Genomic DNA, 21,118 nt, shown 5'->3' on the forward strand with positions numbered 1-21,118 from the left:
ATTGACTGCCAAGGCCCGAGTTTCCCGAGTTATTACAGTAGTCCCAGGCTGCCACAGCCCGAGTTTCCCGAGTTGGAAGCCATTTTCAAAAAAAAAAATTATAAAAAAAAATCTAAAAATGCCTAAATTGTATTAGGCATGATCGCAATCGCGAAATTGCATGGTTAGCCCCATAACAAACACATCTTTCAAAATGGCAAAAATGGCTGTTTTGTCTGACTTTGAAGGCTTCTATCTCATGAATGCCTGAACGGATTTCCAAGCGGATTTTTTTGTTTGAAAGCTGTTAAAAAGTACTACACATATGGTGCATATATGGTGCATGGGCGTGCACGATCCGTGCACAGAAAATTGATCCGTGCAGTAGAAATTTAGGAAGGTGGCAGTGTTTGTTTTGTCTGACTTTGAAGGCTTCTATCTCATGAATGCCTGAACGGATTTCCAAGCGGATTTTTTTTGTTTGAAAGCTGTTAAAAAGTACTACACATATGGTGCATATATGGTGCATGGGCGTGCACGATCCGTGCACTAAAATTGATTTGTGCACTAGAAATCTAGGAACGTGGCATCCTGGTACTTGGCGGCCATCTTGAAAAGGGCATTCAATGAGTTAATTACAATCTAAAATATGAACCCTTGTTGTAAAAAACTAAAGTTGTCCTTTAAAGAAGTACTATCGTCAGAAGGTGGAGTGGTACCTTTATTTTGAGGGCGTACTCGCTGTGCGTGTGGGACTTGGACAGCTTCCTCATGATCTCCACTCCGCTCACAGGGCCCGTGTTGGCCTCTTTGGGTGGAGGTCGGCTGCAGGCTCCCTCCAGCAGCATGGTATGCTCACTCACTGTGGCTTCATACAAGAACACAGACGTGTGTTAGACACAACCCATGCTATCCTGGCCCTCTGTGGCTTCATACAACCAGTGAAAGTTTGCATTGCAAACACACATTAGCAACTTCAGCCCTATATTCATTCTGGACGTTTGGAAATAGCCGATATGAAAGCTCAATGTGTGTCGCGATGAGACACATTTTGAGCTTGTAGATCTGCTACTTTCAAACGATTTTTATACATTTTATGCATTTGAAATCTATACATTTTATGCATAGTGAGTACTTTCTACTAGGGTAATGGATGTTGGGGGTATTTCGATTATCGCGATAATATTGCAAATATGTGCGATGGAACTCGTTAATTGTTATTGATAACGAGCAACTTATCGATCCTGCTTATTGAGCTGGGCTTTTATCGAGCACACTATTGAGCGTTTTCTAATATTTTGTGGAAAGATGTGCGACAGAAGTGGTATCTTTTATTATTGGCCAGTTGTTGTGACTGAGTTTGTGACCTGACCACCATCTATGAAGATGACAACTGACAAAAGTAACAAATGTTATCATTAAATATCATTAAAACAATCATTCATTAGTGTGCAACAAGTGTTAAATGGATTTATACTATGAATAGTACTGTAATAATTTCTTGATCGCCTCTTGTCTTGATTGTTTAAACATGAAGTCATGGGACGCTATGCTCGATAACAAGCATGATAAGCCCAAAGCTTATTGATACTAGGGCATTCACCAAATATTCGAATATCAAAGTCACTATTCGACGTTGTTCACCGAAGTCGAATATTCGCTTATTTAATTTTTAATTTTTACTGTTTTCTCTTTTAAAAAATATATAGTTTATAAAGCTTGGCTAGATAGGAAGTCATAAGAATGAGTTGTCAATGCCCCTCGTGGATGAATTTGTTAATGCTCTATACCAGGGGTTCTCAAACCTTTTTAGGCCGTGACCCCCAGAATAAACATATATGAACTGGGGACCCCTACCCTGACAAGCACTCGGTTCCGCAGATAAATATTGTGAAAATAGCAGATCTACATGCTCACAACGCCTCGCAATTTTCACAATGCCCGGCTCTTGCTTACTTAATATTTGCCAGTTTGGCCAGTCCTGTCGAATATTCGAGTATTCAAATACTTTTAGGTTGAATAAATCGAATACTAAAAACCACTATTCGTGAATGCCCTAATTGATACCGGGTACTCAATAAATGTGTTATCGGGTTATCGAGCTACCCTTGTTTCGAGCTCCCTCCCTAGTCTTTGGTCACAATAATCGTGACATTATCGTCCCATCCCTACTGGCTGCTAGTTTCCGCCCACCTGCGTCGAACTCGAACTCGGCCCCGTCGGCGCTGGTGTCGCTCTGCAGGGCAGCTCCGTTGTCCAGGCCCATCATGAACACCTCGGCCAGGCTGGGCTGCTGTGGGGGTGGCGGGGCCGGGGCCTCCCGGGGCTTGGGCAGCTGGTTGGGTCTCAGCAGGCCGATGGCCTTGAAGCCCTGCGTCACCACGATGAACTTCATCCACTGGCGGGCCAGCGCCACCAGGCCCTTCTTCAGCGTCACCAGAGCCGGGAGGCCGTCGTTCTGCAGAGGGAAGAAGACACACGACACCTGCTGTTAAAGCCACTGGTTCCCACATAGTGGGTCGGAAACCCGATAGTGGGTCAGGGACCAATGTTTGTGGGTTGAGAGTAAATATCACATTTTTTACACTTAAAAAAATGCCTTATTCCAAAAGGATTAAACAAAAGAATAACAACTTTCCATCAATTAAAAAAGTCTTTCAAAAGTATTTCATGAATAAAATCTGAAAATGTAATCATTTTCATGAATACATTAAAAAAGTATATTTGAGTAAAAAAAATAAAAAAAGTTGGGGACCCCCCAAAATAATGTGGCGATCCCCCTGGGGGTCCGGAGTCTCCGGACCCACAGGAGTGAGAACCACTGATGTAATAAACAGTGATAACAGTACCATGGTGGCCTCCTCTATCACAGCGTAGTCAGCTTGCTGCAGGTAGCGGTGCAGGATGTTACACAGCATGCAGGAGGGGTTCTCGTGGAGGTAGCGAGCTCGCTTGGTCACGCGGTTGTACTTGCTCCGGATGGGGATGTGGATGCTCTTTTTCTGTTTGGGAAAACACACACACAAACGTGAGTCGTAACGGAGTCTGTCATTGTTGCTGACTTGCTGTTACGATGGTGGATCTGAGTGTAAGCGCATAACAAAAGGTATTCATCCAGACCATAGTACTGCAACTTTATGAATGGCATTAATGAATTTAACATTAGCGACTGTAGTATACTCGTTGTACAAAAGACAACTAGGCCTATTGAAAATCTATATGCTGTACACACATCATAATTATAAGGGTTTTATTATTGCGACCGTCAGGTCGCAAGTTACTATGAAAACCTCCACCGGCTGTCTGTCCCTCCATTCCTCCGTCTGTCCGTCATGTCATGTCATGTCATGTCATGTCATGTCATGTCATGTCATGTCATGTCATGTCATGTCATGTCATATCATGTCGTGTCATGTCACACTTTTGGCCCTAATCTTATCTCCGGAAATGTTGCCCTTATCGATGCCAAACTTTGCACACACACACACACACACACACCTTAGATGACAAATCACAACCTCCAGCCCTGATTTATCACATGGCCCTCTTCTAGCGCCACCTTGAGGCAGATTTTTTGCAAAACACATTTTTGGACACGCAAAGCGGTACACAGTATCTCTAAAGTCATGTCATCAACATGGATCTGTCCCATTTCCCATATTCCCTCCTGATTGGCTACCATTGCCTTCTAAAGTTTGTGTATGCGACCTGACGGTCGCTTATCTCCCGATTCGGGAGTTTTACTGGTGTTTCAGACTCTGAACTTCTTTCGTTTTATAGGGTTGTATTATGTTTCAGACTCTTTGAATCCTTGTTGTAAAAATAAAAAAGTCGTCCTTTAAAGGTGATACACCATGCATTTAAAAAGTATTTATGTCATATTGTTTATGTCCCAAAAACGTTTTTCAAAAGGTTTGAGGCTAAATTACCACTCCTGAAGAGAGCATTTCAGCTGCAGTACCACCTTTGGCCTGAAATGCGCCACCCCCCCCAAAATCCTTTTGAAAAGAAAAATGTTTGTGATGACGTCACAATCGGCAGATGACGTCTGAACAGCCTGTTTTGAGAACCCGTGGGATACTTTTAACCTTCGCCTTCTCAAAACCATAGAAAGACACAACGGTCAGAAATGGGACTTTGTGAGGATAGAAGGTGCTAGTGGGACCCCAAAAAAAGGTTTTAAAATAGGAAAAGTGAAATTTCATGGTGTATCACCTTTAAAGCTGAATTTGACTTTGTTGCAGGCCGGTGTCACGCGCCGAAAACTCACGCTCACAATGCGTCACACCACGACATGTTGTAAACTAGTTGTGTACACTCGTTCTTTTTTGGCAAACGACACTGGTGTAATTCCACTTGACCGTGTGTGAGCGTGTGTGTATGGTGCAACTGTGTGTGTGTGTGTGTGTGTGTGTGTGTGTGTGTGTGTGTGTGCGTGCGTGCGTGCGTGCGTGCGTGCGTGCGTGCGTGTTGTGTGCTGACCTCGAGGGCTTCGGTCATGATGCAGCCCATGACAGCACACACCCGCAGCGTCCCCTCCATGTCCAGTTTCCTCAGGGAGGACTTCAGCTGGTCGATGGGGACCAGCCAGGCTCCAATGGCAGGGGTGGCCGTACTCAGCAGGTTCAGCTGCCTGGTAGAGACGACGTCACAATGCAGTCACTCACTGAATCAATAAAGCTCCATCTCAGTGTTTCAAATACTTTTTTAGAATGTATTTGATGTAATTAAAAAATATGAAACCCAAAATAACTGAATAAATAAATGCCCCCACACACAATAGGACCATTGTGTATTGGTTCTGGTGACCAGTATCAGTCACCAGAACCAATGAGGAGAATTTTAATGAATGAAAAAAAGTTGCACACACCATAAGCAGTAATTTGTAGTTACATGGTAGTTAATCTACCCGGAGATGCCATGGGAGGCAAAGCGGACGTTGGTAGTAAAGTAGTTGTTAGGTGGTCGTTAAGTGGTATTTAAGTGGCAGTTAAGTGGTTAGTTTCATGGTAGTTTAGTGGTAGACCTGACCTACCTAGAGATGCCCTGGGATGCAGAGCGGTCGTTGGTAGTAAAGTGGTTGTTAGGTGGTCGTTAAGTGGTATTTAAGTGGTAGGTACAGTGCATGGTAGTATAGTGGTAGTTATTAACCCTGCGAGGCAGAGCGTTCGTTGGTAGTTAGTGGTAGTTACCTGGAGATGCCCTGCTAGACAGAGCGTACGTTGGTAGTTTAGTTGTAGTTTAGTGGTAGTTAGTGGTAGTTACCTGGAGATGCCCTGGGAGGCAGAGCGGACGTTGGTAGTTTAGTGGTAGTTTAGTGGTAGTTAGTGGTAGTTACCTGGAGATGCCCTGCTAGACAGAGCGTACGTTGGTAGTTTAGTTGTAGTTTAGTGGTAGTTAGTGGTAGTTACCTGGAGATGCCCTGCTAGACAGAGCGTACGTTGGTAGTTTAGTTGTAGTTTAGTGGTAGTTAGTGGTAGTTACCTGGAGATGCCCTGCTAGACAGAGCGTACGTTGGTAGTTTAGTTGTAGTTTAGTGGTAGTTAGTGGTAGTTACCTGGAGATGCCCTGCGAGGCAGAGCGGACGTTGGTGGGAGCAGCGAAGCTGAACCAGATCTCTCTGATGGTCAGCTTCATGCTGCTGGAGTCTGGAGGCGGAGGCATCAGGGGGAGGTCCTTCTTCAGCTCGTCTGACTCCACCCCCTCATCCTGATAGGACAACACACACCACCCATTACATCTGACTCCACCCCCTCATCCTGATAGGACAACACACACCCATTACATCTGACTCCACCCCCTCATCCTGATAGGACAACACACACCCATTACATCGGACTCACAGACTAAAATAAATATGGACGGTGGAAAGCCATTCGTTTCTATTTTTGGCTGTTGTATGGGTGATGCTAGCTCCCTCCACTGGCTCCCAGTTGTGGCCCACACTGAATACAAAACACTGATGCTGACCTTCAAAGCAGCTAAAGGTACAGCTCCTCCATACCTCCAAAACCTGATCAACCCCTACAACCCAACGCGTTCACTCAGATCAGCCAAAACAGGGATGATGACAGAACCCTCGCTAAAAACCCCACAACAAAAATCTACTCGTCATAGACAATTTGCCCTCCTGGCCCCCAAACTGTGGAATAAACTTCCTGTCGCACTTAGAACTACAGACTCACTCCCTAGCTTCCGCCGTGGACTGAAGAAGACTCACCTCTTCAGACTCCACCTTGTAAAATTAAATTGTAAATTGTAGCCAATAATAATAATCCAAATAATAATAGTAATGATGACACCAACAACTTTATTTTATCATTATTATTAAAATAAAATAGATGTAACATATAGTAATTTATATTTTTTGGCGACTGTCAGGTCTCAGTTACTATCAAAACCTCCACCAGCTGTCAGTCAGTCAGTCAGTCAGTCAGTCACACTTTTGCCCTTCTCATATCTCCCCCACCGTTGCCCCGATCCATGCCAAAGTATGCACACACACTCCTTGCCTGCCAAACCACTACCTCCACCCCAGATTTCTCAAATGGCCCTCTTCTAGCGCCACCATGAGGCCCATTCTTGTAAAACACATTTTTCGACACTGCTCCTACAGATTTGGCCCTAAAATCAAGCGGTACACAGTATGTCTACAGTCATGTCATCACATGTGACCTGACGGCCGCTTATCCCCCGATTAGGGAGTCTTACTGGTTAATAATATTATTATGTCATAAATTGTGTGGAATGTCATGTTGTAATAATAAAACATGTATAAAATGACCCTGAGTGCAGCATATCGTCACTGTCGGGCAGAAACCTTGTATCTCCCAGTTTCAAATTTCTATGTTTTTTCACAAGGTAAAGCCCTGCTTCATATTACAAGGCCGTCGCACAAAGGTAGTGAAAACAGCAGATCTACAAGCACACAACGCCTCGCAGTGCGAGGCGTTGTGTGCTTGCAGATCGGCTGTTTTCACTAGTTTGAATCATTTTTAAAATGATAAATGCAAAACGAACGGTTTTGGACATACAAGGTTTTCATCCGACAGTGACGATATGGTGAATGATGGTGAACAGTGAAGTGTACCTGGTCGTCAGAGTCGGAGTGGTCGTTGAGGTCGGAGGCGGGGCTTGTGGGGTCGTGCGGTAGGTTGTCGTCGGAGACGTCGGTGCTGTAGCCGCTGCCGGTCTGTGATCCCGTGGAGCCGTTGGACTTGGACACGCCTGTCTTCCCACAGGGGTCCGAGCGCCCCATCATGCCCATGGCGCTGTACAGGATGGCTCCCGACTGGCGGCCACCTGCGGAACACGGACCACAAATTCATTACTATCTAATGGTCAGTAGCGCTTTGGGGGCCGGACGCGACCGGACGCCGTGTGGCCGGAAATATTTCCCCACATGCATGCGCACGGACGGCACCGAACGGTGCACGATCGTGTAAACGCGTGCATACCCCCCCGCGAGAGCCGCGACAACCCCCCACCCCGCGAATCCGCGATAACTACAAGCAATACTTTAATCAGTGGCTTTGGTGAATGTGTGAGCGTCCTCAAGCCCCCTCTATTCATATGGATATAGCCTACTTTAACACCTAGGTTTCCAGCTGTGACTGCATGTGCATGTGTCGATGTGTGTGTGTCCTCATACATGGCTCCATTACTGTGGTATTTAGTGTTTGAGATTCGTTCAAGGTTTCTCTAGCCTACTGAAGCTGTATTTTCTAAATGAATTAAAAGAAAGTAGAACATAAAATCTTAAGTAACAATGCAAATGTAATTAAGACTAGAAAACTATTGTTTTCCCACCATTAGATCTGCTGACATCCTTTCTATCTAAATAGCCTCTAGAGGCGCGTGCACGCGCGTGCACGTGACGTCAATAAATGACCGTCCGCCCGGGGAAAAAAATCCCAAAGCACCACTGCTAATGGTGCATTCAAACCTGAAGAGATATGTTTGTTCTTAGTCGCTTCAATTGCTTCACTTTGGCAAAGCTGGTCAGTGTTGGAAAAAAAAATGACTATGTCACGTCAGGAGTCCCAAAACCAAACACCCAAAACATTGGTTGACAACATCAATGCTGATTGGCTGTCAGGCCACGATGGTCGCTTCACTTGGATTCTCTCAACTGGGGGCGAAGATACCGAAGCGACCGCATCACGTCGTTCGTGCCGCCCCGTTTGGACCGGTCGTGCGTCTCGGCATTCATTTTGAATGACTATACTTCTACTGTTCCCCATTTTTGTCAAATAAAATAATCAATCAATCAATCAATGTAACCGTGCCGCTTGAACCATCCAGGTTTGAACGCACGATAAGAATTACAGGCTTGTAAGGGTTAATTTAGAACCCCTTCAAGGAACCCTAAGAACCCTATAGTATGTTTAGTTAAAAATGTAAACATTATTTACTTTTTGGTTGTTAAGACTGATGACCGGTTCATGATCCTATGATTCTATGCATTTGATGAATTACCTTGTGGATTAAGTTGTAAACTAACAGAGGTCCCCGACTCCCTACGGTACCTTTGACGGTGAGGTTCTCGATGCCGCACTCGAACATGATCCAGCCCCACTTCTCCACGGAGGCGGCGGAGCGGGCCGCGTCGCTCTGGCAGTCCGTCTCGTCCACCATGGAGAACTCCTCCATGTCCTCCAGGCTGAACAGAACCTTGGACTTCTCGAAGGGGATGGCGGTGATGGCACACGTCCCGATGTCTGGAGAGGACCAGGAGGATACAGTACACATACAGGCCATTAGAGGACCAGGACCATACACATACAGGCCATTAGTAGACTGGTGGTTCAAAGCATTCCCATTGTGTGCTTGGAGATCCAAAGCTTCCAGGGAATCAGCACACAGTGTTAATTCAAAAAGGGTCACTTCCTTTGGGATTGTCTTCGTAAAGCTAGCCGCTTGTTTCTAATATTGTTAATAATATCGAGAGGGTGGCGAAAATTATCAGACATCTCTGGGATCTGTCACACAAAACGCTGAACATTAGGTGTGGGTGTGAGGTAGGGATTACCATCCATATATGAAAATGTAATTTTTTGCGATTTACGATATCATCGCGATAATCAACATATCGACAACATCCATTATCCTGATTCCTGGCACGGAACATTCGCCAAAAAATAGCAGATCTATCAGAGCTCACGTGTCGCAACGTTGTTAGCATCGGCAAATAATATAAAAGGTGAATTGATCCCAGTGCATGATGGAGGATAATGTCACAACACATTTAAATCTCCACGATACAATTATCGTGAGTGTTTTTTTATCATGATAAACCAGGGGTCTTCAACAGGGGGTCCTCAGAGTTTCTACAGGGGGCCACCAAATCCTTGTGTGATAAGGATTATAACAACTTGAACATTCACATCCCTATTCTGAACTTAAGCCAAAAATAGCCGATCTACAAGCTCTCCACACCTTGCGCTGCAAGGTGTTGAGAGCTTGTAGATCAACGGCTTGCGCTGCAAGGCATTGAGAGCTTGTAGATCGGCAATTTTTTGACAAAAAGGTTTTGGTGTTGTGAGTGAAAAGGTCAAATTTACTGAGTATCTGCGATTTGGTTAAATGTCTGAAAACACACTAACACAAATCCAACATAGACTGATGACAGTGCTTTCATGAAATCGATGAAAATCTGCAACAATTTTATTCAGTATGTACTGGGGGTCCCTGCTTTATCTCCTCAGTTGAAGACCCCTGCGATAAACGATAATAAGGATCACCGCCCCATCCCCAGTGTGAGGTGGTGTTTTGGGGGAACCCACCAGTGGAGTCCAGTCCTCTGAGCTGGCTGTGGATCCTGTGGATGTTGAGGCGGGCAGCGATCTCCTTGCCCTTCTCGATGCCGGCGTTGGAGCGCAGCGAGCCTGACGACTGCGGCTGCATCTTGGTGGCCGAGGCGTACTTCTCCAACATGGCCGACTGCTGGCCGGGCTCGGCGCTGTTGGGGGTCTCTTCTACGATGCCCCTGAGACAGCAAACCGTTTTTAATGCAATTTCAGCCCCAACTCGGGAAACCTGGGCCGTGGCAGCCTCTAATAATAGGAATAACTCGGGATAGGGCAGACAATGAGTTAAAGGCCCAGTTCACCTCTGGGACAACCAGATCTTATTGTATTGTTGTTTGGGACAAGATCAACACAATCTTGAGTTATTTGTTCAATCTGTCTTTTGAGATATTTTATTATTTCAGCTTGAATGATGATGCATTTTGCATCATATGATCAAAACACAGATTGAACACAAAGAAATTACTCAGGATTGTGTTGACCGTGTCCCAAACAACAATAAAATAAGATCTGGTTGTCCCAGAGGTGAACTGGGCCTTTAAGAGCTATAGTATGCTAAGCTAATCAGTCTTTTTTGAAAGCTTTTAAAAAGGTAAACAAAAGAAAATCGGGCCACGTTGGCTCCATAATAGCATAATACTGATGTAGCACAAATAAAAGCTGAGCTCTAGGCATCAGTTTGAAGTGTTACCTGTTCATTCAGTTTGAAGTCATACCTGTTCATTCGGAACTGAGTGGCGATCCTGTCGAAACACAAGGCCACCAGAGACACGTGAGTGACAGACTTGCTGGAGGACGACGGAGAGCCCTCCTCCACCGAGGCCTGGAGGAGACACAGGTTGACCTGCAGGGAAAAAACACAAAAACACATTCTTTACCCTGTCTGGATCCAGAAATGAACTGTCTCCCTCTCAGCTGTCCTACTGTCTGTCTCTCCTACACTGTCTCCCTCTCAGCTGTCCTACTGTCTGTCTCTCCTACACTGTCTCCCTCTCAGCTGTCCTACTGTCTGTCTCTCCTACACTGTCTCCCTCTCAGCTGTCCTACTGTCTGTCTCTCCCTAACCGTCTCCCTCTCAGCTGTCCTACTGTCTGTCTCTCCTACGCCGTCTCCCTTTCAGCTGTCCTACTGTCTGTCTCTCCTACACTGTCTCCCTCTCAGCTGTCCTACTGTCTGTCTCTCCTACACTGTCTCTCTCTCAGCTGTCCTACTGTCTGTCTCTCCCTAACCGTCTCCCTCTCAGCTGTCCTACTGTCTGTCTCTCCCTAACCGTCTCCCTCTCAGCTGTCCTACTGTCTGTCTCTCCCTAACCGTCTCCCTCTCAGCTGTCCTACTGTCTGTCTCTCCCTAACCGTCTCCCTCTCAGCTGTCCTACTGTCTGTCTCTCCTACACTGTCTCCCTCTCAGCTGTCCTACTGTCTGTCTCTCCTACACTGTCTCCCTCTCAGCTGTCCTACTGTCTGTCTCTCCTACGCCGTCTCCCTCTCAGCTGTTCTACTGTCTGTCTCTCCCTAACCGTCTCCCTCCCAGCTGTCCTACTGTCTGTCTCTCCCTAACCGTCTCCCTCTCAGCTGTCCTACTGTCTGTCTCTCCCTAACCGTCTCCCTCTCAGCTGTCCTACTGTCTGTCTCTCCTACACTGTCTCCCTCTCAGCTGTCCTACTGTCTGTCTCTCCCTAACCGTCTCCCTCTCAGCTGTCCTACTGTCTGTCTCTCCTACACTGTCTCCCTCTCAGCTGTCCTACTGTCTGTCTCTCCTACACCGTCTCCCTCTGTCCTACTGTCTGTCTCTCCTACACTGTCTCCCTCTCAGCTGTCCTACTGTCTGTCTCTCCTACACTGTCTCCCTCTCAGCTGTCCTACTGTCTGTCTCTCCCTAACCGTCTCCCTCTCAGCTGTCCTACTGTCTGTCTCCCCTACACTGTCTCCCTCTCAGCTGTCCTACTGTCTGTCTCTCCTACACCGTCTCCCTCTGTCCTACTGTCTGTCTCTCCTACACTGTCTCCCTCTCAGCTGTCCTACTGTCTGTCTCTCCTACACTGTCTCCCTTTCAGCTGTCCTACTGTCTGTCTCTCCTACACTGTCTCCCTCTCAGCTGTCCTACTGTATGTCTCTCCTACACTGTCTCCCTCTCAGCTGTCCTACTGTATGTCTCTCCCAATTCGTCTCTCTCTCAGCTGCCCTACTGTCTGTCTCCTACACTGTCTCCCTCTCAGCTGTCCTACTGGCTGTCTCTCCTACACTGTCTCCCTCTCAGCTGTCCTACTGTCTGTCTCTCCTACACTGTCTCCCTCTCAGCTGACCTACTGTCTGTCTCTCCTACACTGTCTCCCTCTCAGCTGTCCTACTGTCTGTCTCTCCTACACTGTCTCCCTCTCAGCTGTCCTACTGTCTGTCTCTCCTACACTGTCTCCCTCTCAGCTGTCCTACTGTCTGTCTCTCCTACACTGTCTCCCTCTCAGCTGTCCTACAGTCCTACATTTCAGGTAACGATTATTGTGACCCAAAAAAAATGTGAAAATCGAAATATCCCCAAAATCCATTATCCTGAGGCGGAACATTTGCTCACAACGTGTTGCGTTGCGAAGCTTTGTGAACTTGTAGATTTTGTGTGTTCTATTTGTCTGTCATTCAATGTTATATGAGTTAAAGAAAAGGATCTCAATGTAAACAAGCCACAAGGCATACCTAAGGTTCAGGTACAGTGAACTGTACTGTCGTGAAACTTCTAATAAATACTTCAATCAATCAAAGCTATTTTGGGAGGAAAATTTCATGATGAATTAAATCTCCATGATAAGATTATCGTGAGTGTTCATGGTAAACGATAATAATGTGTATTGTCCCATCCCTACGCTCACCTTGGGGATGGACACGTTGGCCTGGAGGCCTTTGATCTTGACGTTGTCGGTCTTGGCTGACAGGTCAGTCTGGCCGGGGGCTGCAGGAGGAGCCTCCGTCTTGGACAGCTTGTGCTCCTGCTTGGCTGCTTGACTCTGTGTGAGAGGAGAGGATATGCAAAACATTAGAATACATACAGTACTTATACAGTATGATTTGAAAGGTGTGTTCTATTTTAATTGGTTTTGTAAATTTGAAGTTTATAGGCAAATGATAACTCAATCTATTCAGTTTCATTGTTTGATGCAATTAAAACACGATAGTGTCACATGCAGTATTATACCCAGATCTGTTGGTCCAATAACAAAGAAATGACTGATATATTTGACAACTTTATACTTAAAAAAACATCATTGATAGTGGAAACAGCAGATCAACAAGCTCACAACGTGTTGCATCGCGATTGTCGATCTGCCATTTCTGCTAAAATATATGAAAATTGTTCAACATTTCAAACTATTATGACGATAATGTCAAAATAATGCGGATTGTGTGCACGCGTGTGTGTGTGTGGTGTGGTGTGGTGTGGTGTGGTGTGGTGTATGTGGTGTGGTGTGGGTGGGTGGGTGCGTGCGTGCGTGCGTGTGTATTCTTACAGACTCGGTGACGGTGGACTTGCTGATCTGGTAGGCTTCGTTGAGGACCTTGTTGTGCAGGTCATCCAGGATGGCGGCGGGATGGCGGATACTGGCAAAGTGGACCATGGACTCTATGTACCTGAAAGTAACCAAGCAGCACATTGCTGGGAACACTTTCTTTACAATACAGTTATGTTCCGTGACACCTCCAGAGTGACACGACACGGTAAACACGGTTGTACCTGTCCAGAGTGGTCAGTGTTTTTTTTTTACTTCTCATTGTCTGCCAAGGTAATTTGCAGATCCACGGTGCCCCAAAGAGCTTGTTTCCGATACCGCATGTCAAAAGACGCAGCCACTTGCTGCACAGCAAATTCGAAGCAGGTGTGCATGAGATCATAGAGAATCATTGGTTTCTTATAAAAAATAAAAAAATAAAAAAAACATCCACTCACAACGCCTCACACTGCGAGGCGTTGTGAGCTTGTAGATCTGCTATTTTTTTGCACAGAGGTTTGGTTGAGAGGGAAAAGAAGAGCAGACTAGTAGGCATTGACAGTTCAAGTGATTAGATGTATCACTTGAACTGAAATACACATTAATGCAACCTACACAGATGATAGTCAAACTCTAAGTCAAGTCTAAACTGTATAATCCATGTATATTTTTCATCTGCAGCGCAATTGTATACGATATGTAGGGGGGGTCCCTGCTTCATCTCTCTCTCTAAACTAAGGGGTCCTTGGCCTGGAAACGTTGAAGACCGCTGTGGTAAAGGGTGTTGCTGTACCTGTCGAGGGCCTCGGCCACCAGGGGAGTGAGCACCATGTTGATGGCTCCCTTCACCTCCACGATGGCGGTGGTCCTGGTCTGGGCCAGCGGCTGCTCCAGGGTCCAGTCCTCTGTGCTGGTGTCCTCGTCTGTGGTCTCCATGGCCTTCTTGTCCAGAGGGGTGTAGGGGGTGCTGCATAGGACACCGCGCACACACACACAAAATGGTAAACGGTACATTTATATACAGGGTTCCCACACATTTTTACCAATTCATTTCCAAAACCTTTCCAGAATATTTAACCCAATTTCCAGGACTATATAACAATAATTCAGCTCAATAACAGGTCGCTTACTCCTATGCGCAATGCCCAAAGACAGGTAGTGTATGCCAGTGGCTCAACCTTTTCAGGCCGTGACCCCCGAAATAATCATATTTTAACTGGGGAATTTTGTATAACACGATTCTATTGTATAACACGATTCTATTTTCACAATTTCTGCCTTGAATATTTGACAATTTGGCCCATGTTTAATTTGTGATTTCAGAGGTATTAACAAAATCAATAACCAAAGACATTTCTTTCAAAATATTTCCAGGAATTTCATGACCGTGGGAACTCTGTATATAGCTCCTTTATCCAAAGCGCTTTACAGAGATTGTGCATTACATTCACCCATTCACACACACATTCATACACCGATGGCGGTGGAAACCATGCAAGGCACCAACCTGCTCACCAGGAGCATCTAGGGGTTCAGAGTCTTACTCAAGGACTCTTCAACACTAACTCTGGGGGAGCCTGGGATCGAACTGAGAACCTTTTGGGAACCCTCCATGTTCTAATGACGGTTTCTCTACCCCTGAGCCATTGCCGCACACACACACACACACACACACACACACACACACACACACACACACACACACACAATCCAGTACCAATAAGACGCCTGACACAATATGTCCCAATATGACAAAATATGTCCATATATGGGCATTACCAGAGATGGGCTTAATATTGATGAATATTGAATATTTTAAAGGTGCCATTATTGTTGTGAATACAATGTTATTTTAACCAATCATGAGGAGTATGCTCATATAACATAACTATTGTAGTATTGTAGTATACCAGCTCTTGTTATTATATTATGTGGTATGGTAGGACACCTACTGGTTGACAAGAGCTATTGCATCAAAGTCAAAACTCTTTAGTTTATGGCTCAAAAGAGCTGCCAAAGCTCAAATGAATACAAAATAAAAATAAAAATCACTTATAAAAGGCTACTAAGGAATAAAATCAATAAAAAGATACTTAAAGTGAAAATTCCATAATCTTAACATGGGTTAAAGCAAAATACATTTTAATTTGTCCTAATCTGCACACTAGCGCTGTGTTTCATAATGTACTGTATTGCGCTGTGACATGGTGTGAACTTGTCCAACACCTATTGTCAGTGCATAACATGCATCCAAGACGCTGACTTCCAAAAAATATATTAGAATTGTTTACATACAAATTCAGCAGCTTTTCTCCCCACAATAACAGATGAACAGAAAATACACTAGTAAAAGACGGAGCCCAGCGCTACTCCACTCAACCCTAATGGGTTGAACCCTCAAAGACATGGAACGTGCCCGCGTCGCGTTAGATTTTAACCACTTTAACCATTATTTTACGCTTTAACTTTTGAAAAACAGCAGATATACAAGCTCACAGCGTGCTGCGCTGTGAGCTTGCTATTTTTGAAAAAAATCATGAAAATGTGTGCAAGTCTTCGAATATCTTCGACCCAAACTTTGACCCGACTTCTAAATCCTTCCTCTAAATCGGCTGATCTCAAACTTTTTCATGTCAAGGACCCCCAAAATTACAGGTATTTGGCCGTGGACCCCCCCATCTCAAAATATGTTGTTCCAGGGACCACCCAGAAGCAAATATTTGAGTTACAAAGGTTTGTTTTTAAATAGATATATTCAAAGACTTGCAAAAAATTAAAATAGCAGATTTACAAGCTCACAGCGCGGCACTCGGTGCTGTGCTGTGAGCTTGTATATCTGCTATTTTTCAATACTTAAAAAACATTAAAAGATTCTAGGCCTAAATGGTTTAAATGGTTGAAGATGTGTGCAGCTTACCTGTTAGGGTCTCCCATGAGCTGAATGCCTCGGTCTAGGAGAGAACTGGCTGTGAGGCCATGCTTCACCACCTGCACACACACACACACTAATGTTAAAACATGGATATCAACTCACACAGGCACGTGCAAACATAGACATCAAAGCTGGCTTGACCCTGTGCCCTTTTACCCTGTCTGTAAAAAGTGTCCTCTCCAGACCATGAATGCAGTTTTTACTATGGAGAAAGACATGATGCAAATGCCCCCTCTTTCCATGCCATACCGAAGGCAGCATTCAAGAGAATCGCCTTGTCCAAACTCTCTTGAACTCTCGCGCTGTAGTCCACTGGTACAGTGGTTCTCAAATATTAAGGTCTCAAATATATTTTTCAAGGACCCCCATAACTCAGGGAGTGAACAAATGGAACCATAATGGAAGCAAATGGACCAGTTCCATGTGTACACATACAGTACATACCTGTAATGTCTGCTGTGTGTTTCCCTCAAGTGTGTTTGTCTACTCTTTTTGTACTGTATATCCATGACAAAAATTGCCAAGCATGGCGATGACCCCTGTGACATTGATCCCCATTGATTATCCCTTCCATATCATAGCCTTCTCCATTAGACACACTGTGCACAATCAACTTTCAAACTGGGCTCACATCACATAAACCACACCATCGAGTGTCATAGTAGGGTGATTATACCAGTGGTTCTCAACCTGTGGGTCACCAAATTATTTTGGGGGATCCCGAGATGATTAACTTAATGATTACCAATGATTATTGTGATGGGAATGGGACTTGAGGTGTCATCACTGTTTATGTATGTACCTGCCTCAATGTGATACTGTGCTATAATAAAAAAGATTTGAAAAGAACTTAATGTGCAACATTGTTTTCTTACTAAACAGTAAACAAAACAGACCTTTTAATACCTTTAAAATGACAAATGAAACATTGGCCAAATTGTCAAATATTAGAGACAGAAATTGTGAAAATAGTTGATCTACATGCTCACAACGCCTCGCAAAGCGAGGGGTTGTGAGCATGTAGATCGGCTATTTTCACAAATAGAACCGTGTTATACAAACTGTAATGCCGCAACTCTTAGTGCTCGTAGGGTGAGGGGGTCCCCAGTTAAAATATGATTATTTGGGAGGTCACGGCCTGAAAAGGTTGAGAACCACTGGATTATACAACAAATCCTCTAACCTTAAAGGTAGGAACAGACAGCTGGTCGAAGGAGGTGGAGCTCTCCTCACTGGTGGGCGTGTCCAGGTCTAGGGGGCGGTGCAGAGAGGACTTGGAGGTCCTTTTATTGGTCGGTTGCTTCACGGACCAGTTAGAAACCTGGGGAACAAAAGTCGCCTTAGTTGGACACCACACAATGAAAAGGCGCGCCGGCCCGTGGGATATTGTCGATAGTCACTTGTCCAAAGGTTTTAGTTGAGATGACAAGCACAAGGGGCGTCAGAGTCACTGTACATTTGCCATGGAATTTGCCATTCCATGGCAAATGCTAGCTCGATGGTGAAAGATGTTAAATGGACAATGCACCAAAAGAGTGTTTGGTAAATGGTAAATGGTGCATTTATATAGAGCCTTTATCCAAGGTGCTTTACAGAGATTGTGCATTACATTCACCCATTCACACACACATTCACACACTGATGGCAGAGGAAACCATGCAAGGCACCAAACTGCTCACCGGGAGCAACTAGGGGTTCAGAGTCGTTGTGGTAGTAGGTAGTTTCTAGCAGTTACCTGGTAGTGGGCGAGGTAGTTGTGGTAGTTTCTAGCAGTTACCTGGTAGTGGGCGAGGTAGTTGTGGTAGTTTCTAGCAGTTACCTGGTAGTGGGCGAGGTAGTTGTGGTAGTTTCTAGCAGTTACCTGGTAGTGGGCGAGGTAGTTGTGGTAGTTTCTAGCAGTTACCTGGTAGTGGGCGAGGTAGTTGTGGTAGTAGGTAGTTACAGTAGGTACCTGGTAGTGGGCGAGGTAGTTGTGGTAGTTTCTAGCAGTTACCTGGTAGTGGGCGAGGTAGTTGTGGTAGTAGGTAGTTACAGTAGGTACCTGGTAGTGGGCGAGGTAGTTGTGGTAGCAGGCCATGACGTGGGGCTGGCGGGTGAGGGTTAGTTACCTGGTAGTGGGCGAGGTAGTTGTGGTAGCAGGCCATGACGTGGGGCTGCCGGGTGAGGGTTAGTTACCTGGTAGTGGGCGAGGTAGTTGTGGTAGCAGGTAGTTACAGTAGTTACCTGGTAGTGGGCGAGGTAGTTGTGGTAGCAGGTAGTTACAGTAGGTACCTGGTAGTGGGCGAGGTAGTTGTGGTAGTTTCTAGCAGTTACCTGGTAGTGGGCGAGGTAGTTGTGGTAGTAGGTAGTTACAGTAGGTACCTGGTAGTGGGCGAGGTAGTTGTGGTAGCAGGCCATGACGTGGGGCTGGCGGGTGAGGGTTAGTTACCTGGTAGTGGGCGAGGTAGTTGTGGTAGCAGGCCATGACGTGGGGCTGGCGGGTGAGGGTTAGTTACCTGGTAGTGGGCGAGGTAGTTGTGGTAGCAGGCCATGACGTGGGGCTGGCGGGTGACCGGTCCCGGCTCGGCCGTCTTCTCAGCCTCCACGGAGCTCTCCTCCTCCATGGCCAGCGCCGACACGAAGCTGGCCTGGGACGTGTGGCTGGGCAGGGGCTGGGGGGGCAGCGGGGGCAGCATGGGGGGCAGGGGCAGCAGCCCCCGAGGCTCCGTGATCAGCTCGCCGTTCAGCATGTAGGTCAGCGGACCCTCCACACTGTGGTAGATGGAGCTCCGGCTGGGAAGAGGAGAAATGCAACCGTCAGCCACGTGAACGCTGGGGTAGCTGGTAGTTGTAGTTCTGTGTTGCAGGGGGTTAAAGCAAAAAAAATCCCAAGACTGAACATTATTTTCAGACCATGTCAGAATATGTGATTTTTGAAACAGTGCACGAGCAGCGCACACCCATATTTGGGTTGTTTCCCTGAAGTTCTGAACTGCCTTACCACTGAATGTGTGTGTGTGTGTGTGTGCATGCTTCATTTTATAGAAGAATATTCTGAAGTTCTGTTGTATTGGCCAATTCAAATACTCCGATCTTGAAATTATAACTGCTTTTTTGGAGATCACTTGACTAGCGCTTTGATGACGTTTTGAGAACAGTTATATCTAACCGCCTATATCTAACACAACACGAGTTATCTGTCTAAACACCTGAACGTCTTCTGGTCTGTGTAATGTAAAATAAGAGCACTGTTTACCTACAGTACTTACGTGCTGTTTTCACTGTTGCTACAATTAAAAATACAAAGTGTGAACCCCCAGAGTCACAGCTAGTTTGGCATACAAACTGAGGTAAAATATTTCTCATCAGCCCTAGGAAAGAAATATGTGTTAAATTGAAGGGAAATAATGTTCAGGCAAGCGGGCATGACCTTTGGGCAGCTAGAACATGACCTGTACTTGCCCGACGGGCAAGTGCCTCTGAGACCTTTTTGCCATCCCCTGTAATTTGATGCACTGACCTGTCGGAATGGTACGATAACCGCTATTATCGTTTATCGTGATAAAAAAAACATACTGTATCGTGGAGATTTTACCGTGCACTTATCCTCCGTCATGCACTGGAATCAATTCACCTTTTATTTGCCGAGCTGCATATCCGGTACCACTTAAACCCTCTATAATTGGTAAAACATACTTCTATTAACAATACTTGATAAAGGCTTTGTTCCACTCGCTACCAAATTTATTTGCAAAAAAAAAGCCGATCTACAAGCTCACCACGTGTCACAGCATTTAGATCGGCAGTTTTTTGTCAAATGTTCCGCCCCAGGATAATGGATGTTGGGGATATTTTCATTATCGTGATAATATCGTAAATCGTCAATTCCTTTGGTCACAATAACCGTGTCCATATCATCCTGTCCCTGCTGACCTGTAGTTCTCCATGTGATAGGGCTGCGTCTGCGGCTGCTGCATCTGCTGCCGTCTCTTCTTCTTGCGTCCCGGGTAGGTCCCGGGACCCTCGTCGGCGCTGCTGATGGGCTCGAAGTCCTCGGTGGCGGAGAAGTAGGCCTCGCTGTCGGCCACCGACATGCTGGAGTCGGCCGAGCGGTACTGGTGGAAGGTGTTGGAGTCGGCCGACGGCGTGAAGGGGAAGGAGCCGTAGCTGCGGCGCTGCCGCTGCGGAGAGTCCAGCACGTTCTCATCGCTGCGCGACACCTGGAGACGTGTGAAATACGCAGTTTAACAACTATCATTTCCACTATACTATTTGCCATTTAACCCATTTAGGCCTGAACACATTATGACGCAATATTTTATGCTTTAAATATAAAAAAATAGCAGATATACAAGCTCACAGCGCGGCACCGAGTGCCGCGCTGCGAGCTTGTAGATCTGCTATTTTTGAAAAAACGTGAAAATTAGAATTTTGACCCTATTCTATAAGTGTCTTTTGAATCCTTCTAAGATTTTTGGAAAAAACCTATGTTTCTATGTCAGCAATCTGGACAGCCATCGTCAAAGAAAAGGTCCTTTTCACTTAAACTGGAGCTCAGTTAGTCTGTTCTTGAGAGACTACTGTGTCAGTGGTGCTCAAACCTTTTCATGTGAAGGACCCCCAAAATTATATTTATTTGGCCACGGACCAGCAATCTCAAAATATTTAGTTCCAGGGACCACCCAGAGGCAAATTCTGAGTTACAAACGTTCGCTTTGAAAATACATATATTCAAAGATTTGCACACATTTTCCCGACTTTTTCAAAAATAGCAGATCTACAAGCTCGCAGCGCGGCACTCGGTGCCGCGCTGTGAGCTTGTATATCTGCTATTTTTCACTGGTTAAAGCATTCAATAATTCTAGGCCTAAATGGGTTAATAATAATAATGGATTGCATTTTTAGTTGTGTTTGAAACTATACCAGGTAAACAATTAACCTAGC

General features: G+C 45.5%; 1 protein-coding gene across 1 annotated transcript in view; it reads right to left on the reverse strand.

Annotated features, from left to right (window-relative positions):
• The window catches only part of kiaa1109 (KIAA1109), a 175,224-nt gene that overhangs the window by 110,587 nt on the left and 43,519 nt on the right, over positions 1-21,118 (reverse strand). The window contains exons 30-45 of the mRNA XM_080750799.1: positions 20,108-20,394; positions 18,691-19,030; positions 17,379-17,516; positions 16,181-16,251; positions 14,057-14,230; positions 13,285-13,405; positions 12,649-12,783; positions 10,505-10,632; positions 9,765-9,967; positions 8,508-8,699; positions 7,070-7,281; positions 5,537-5,688; positions 4,462-4,612; positions 2,829-2,981; positions 2,173-2,437; positions 699-847 (exon numbers count right to left, since the gene is read on the reverse strand). Of these exons, the coding sequence (XP_080606925.1) occupies positions 699-847; positions 2,173-2,437; positions 2,829-2,981; positions 4,462-4,612; positions 5,537-5,688; positions 7,070-7,281; positions 8,508-8,699; positions 9,765-9,967; positions 10,505-10,632; positions 12,649-12,783; positions 13,285-13,405; positions 14,057-14,230; positions 16,181-16,251; positions 17,379-17,516; positions 18,691-19,030; positions 20,108-20,394 (2,871 nt within the window). The remainder of the gene's footprint in view (positions 1-698; positions 848-2,172; positions 2,438-2,828; positions 2,982-4,461; positions 4,613-5,536; positions 5,689-7,069; positions 7,282-8,507; positions 8,700-9,764; positions 9,968-10,504; positions 10,633-12,648; positions 12,784-13,284; positions 13,406-14,056; positions 14,231-16,180; positions 16,252-17,378; positions 17,517-18,690; positions 19,031-20,107; positions 20,395-21,118) is intronic.

The sequence above is a fragment of the Nannobrachium achirus genome (assembly GCF_963921795.1).
Source record: "Nannobrachium achirus genome assembly, chromosome: 20".
Taxonomy (NCBI): Eukaryota; Metazoa; Chordata; class Actinopteri; order Myctophiformes; family Myctophidae; genus Nannobrachium; species Nannobrachium achirus.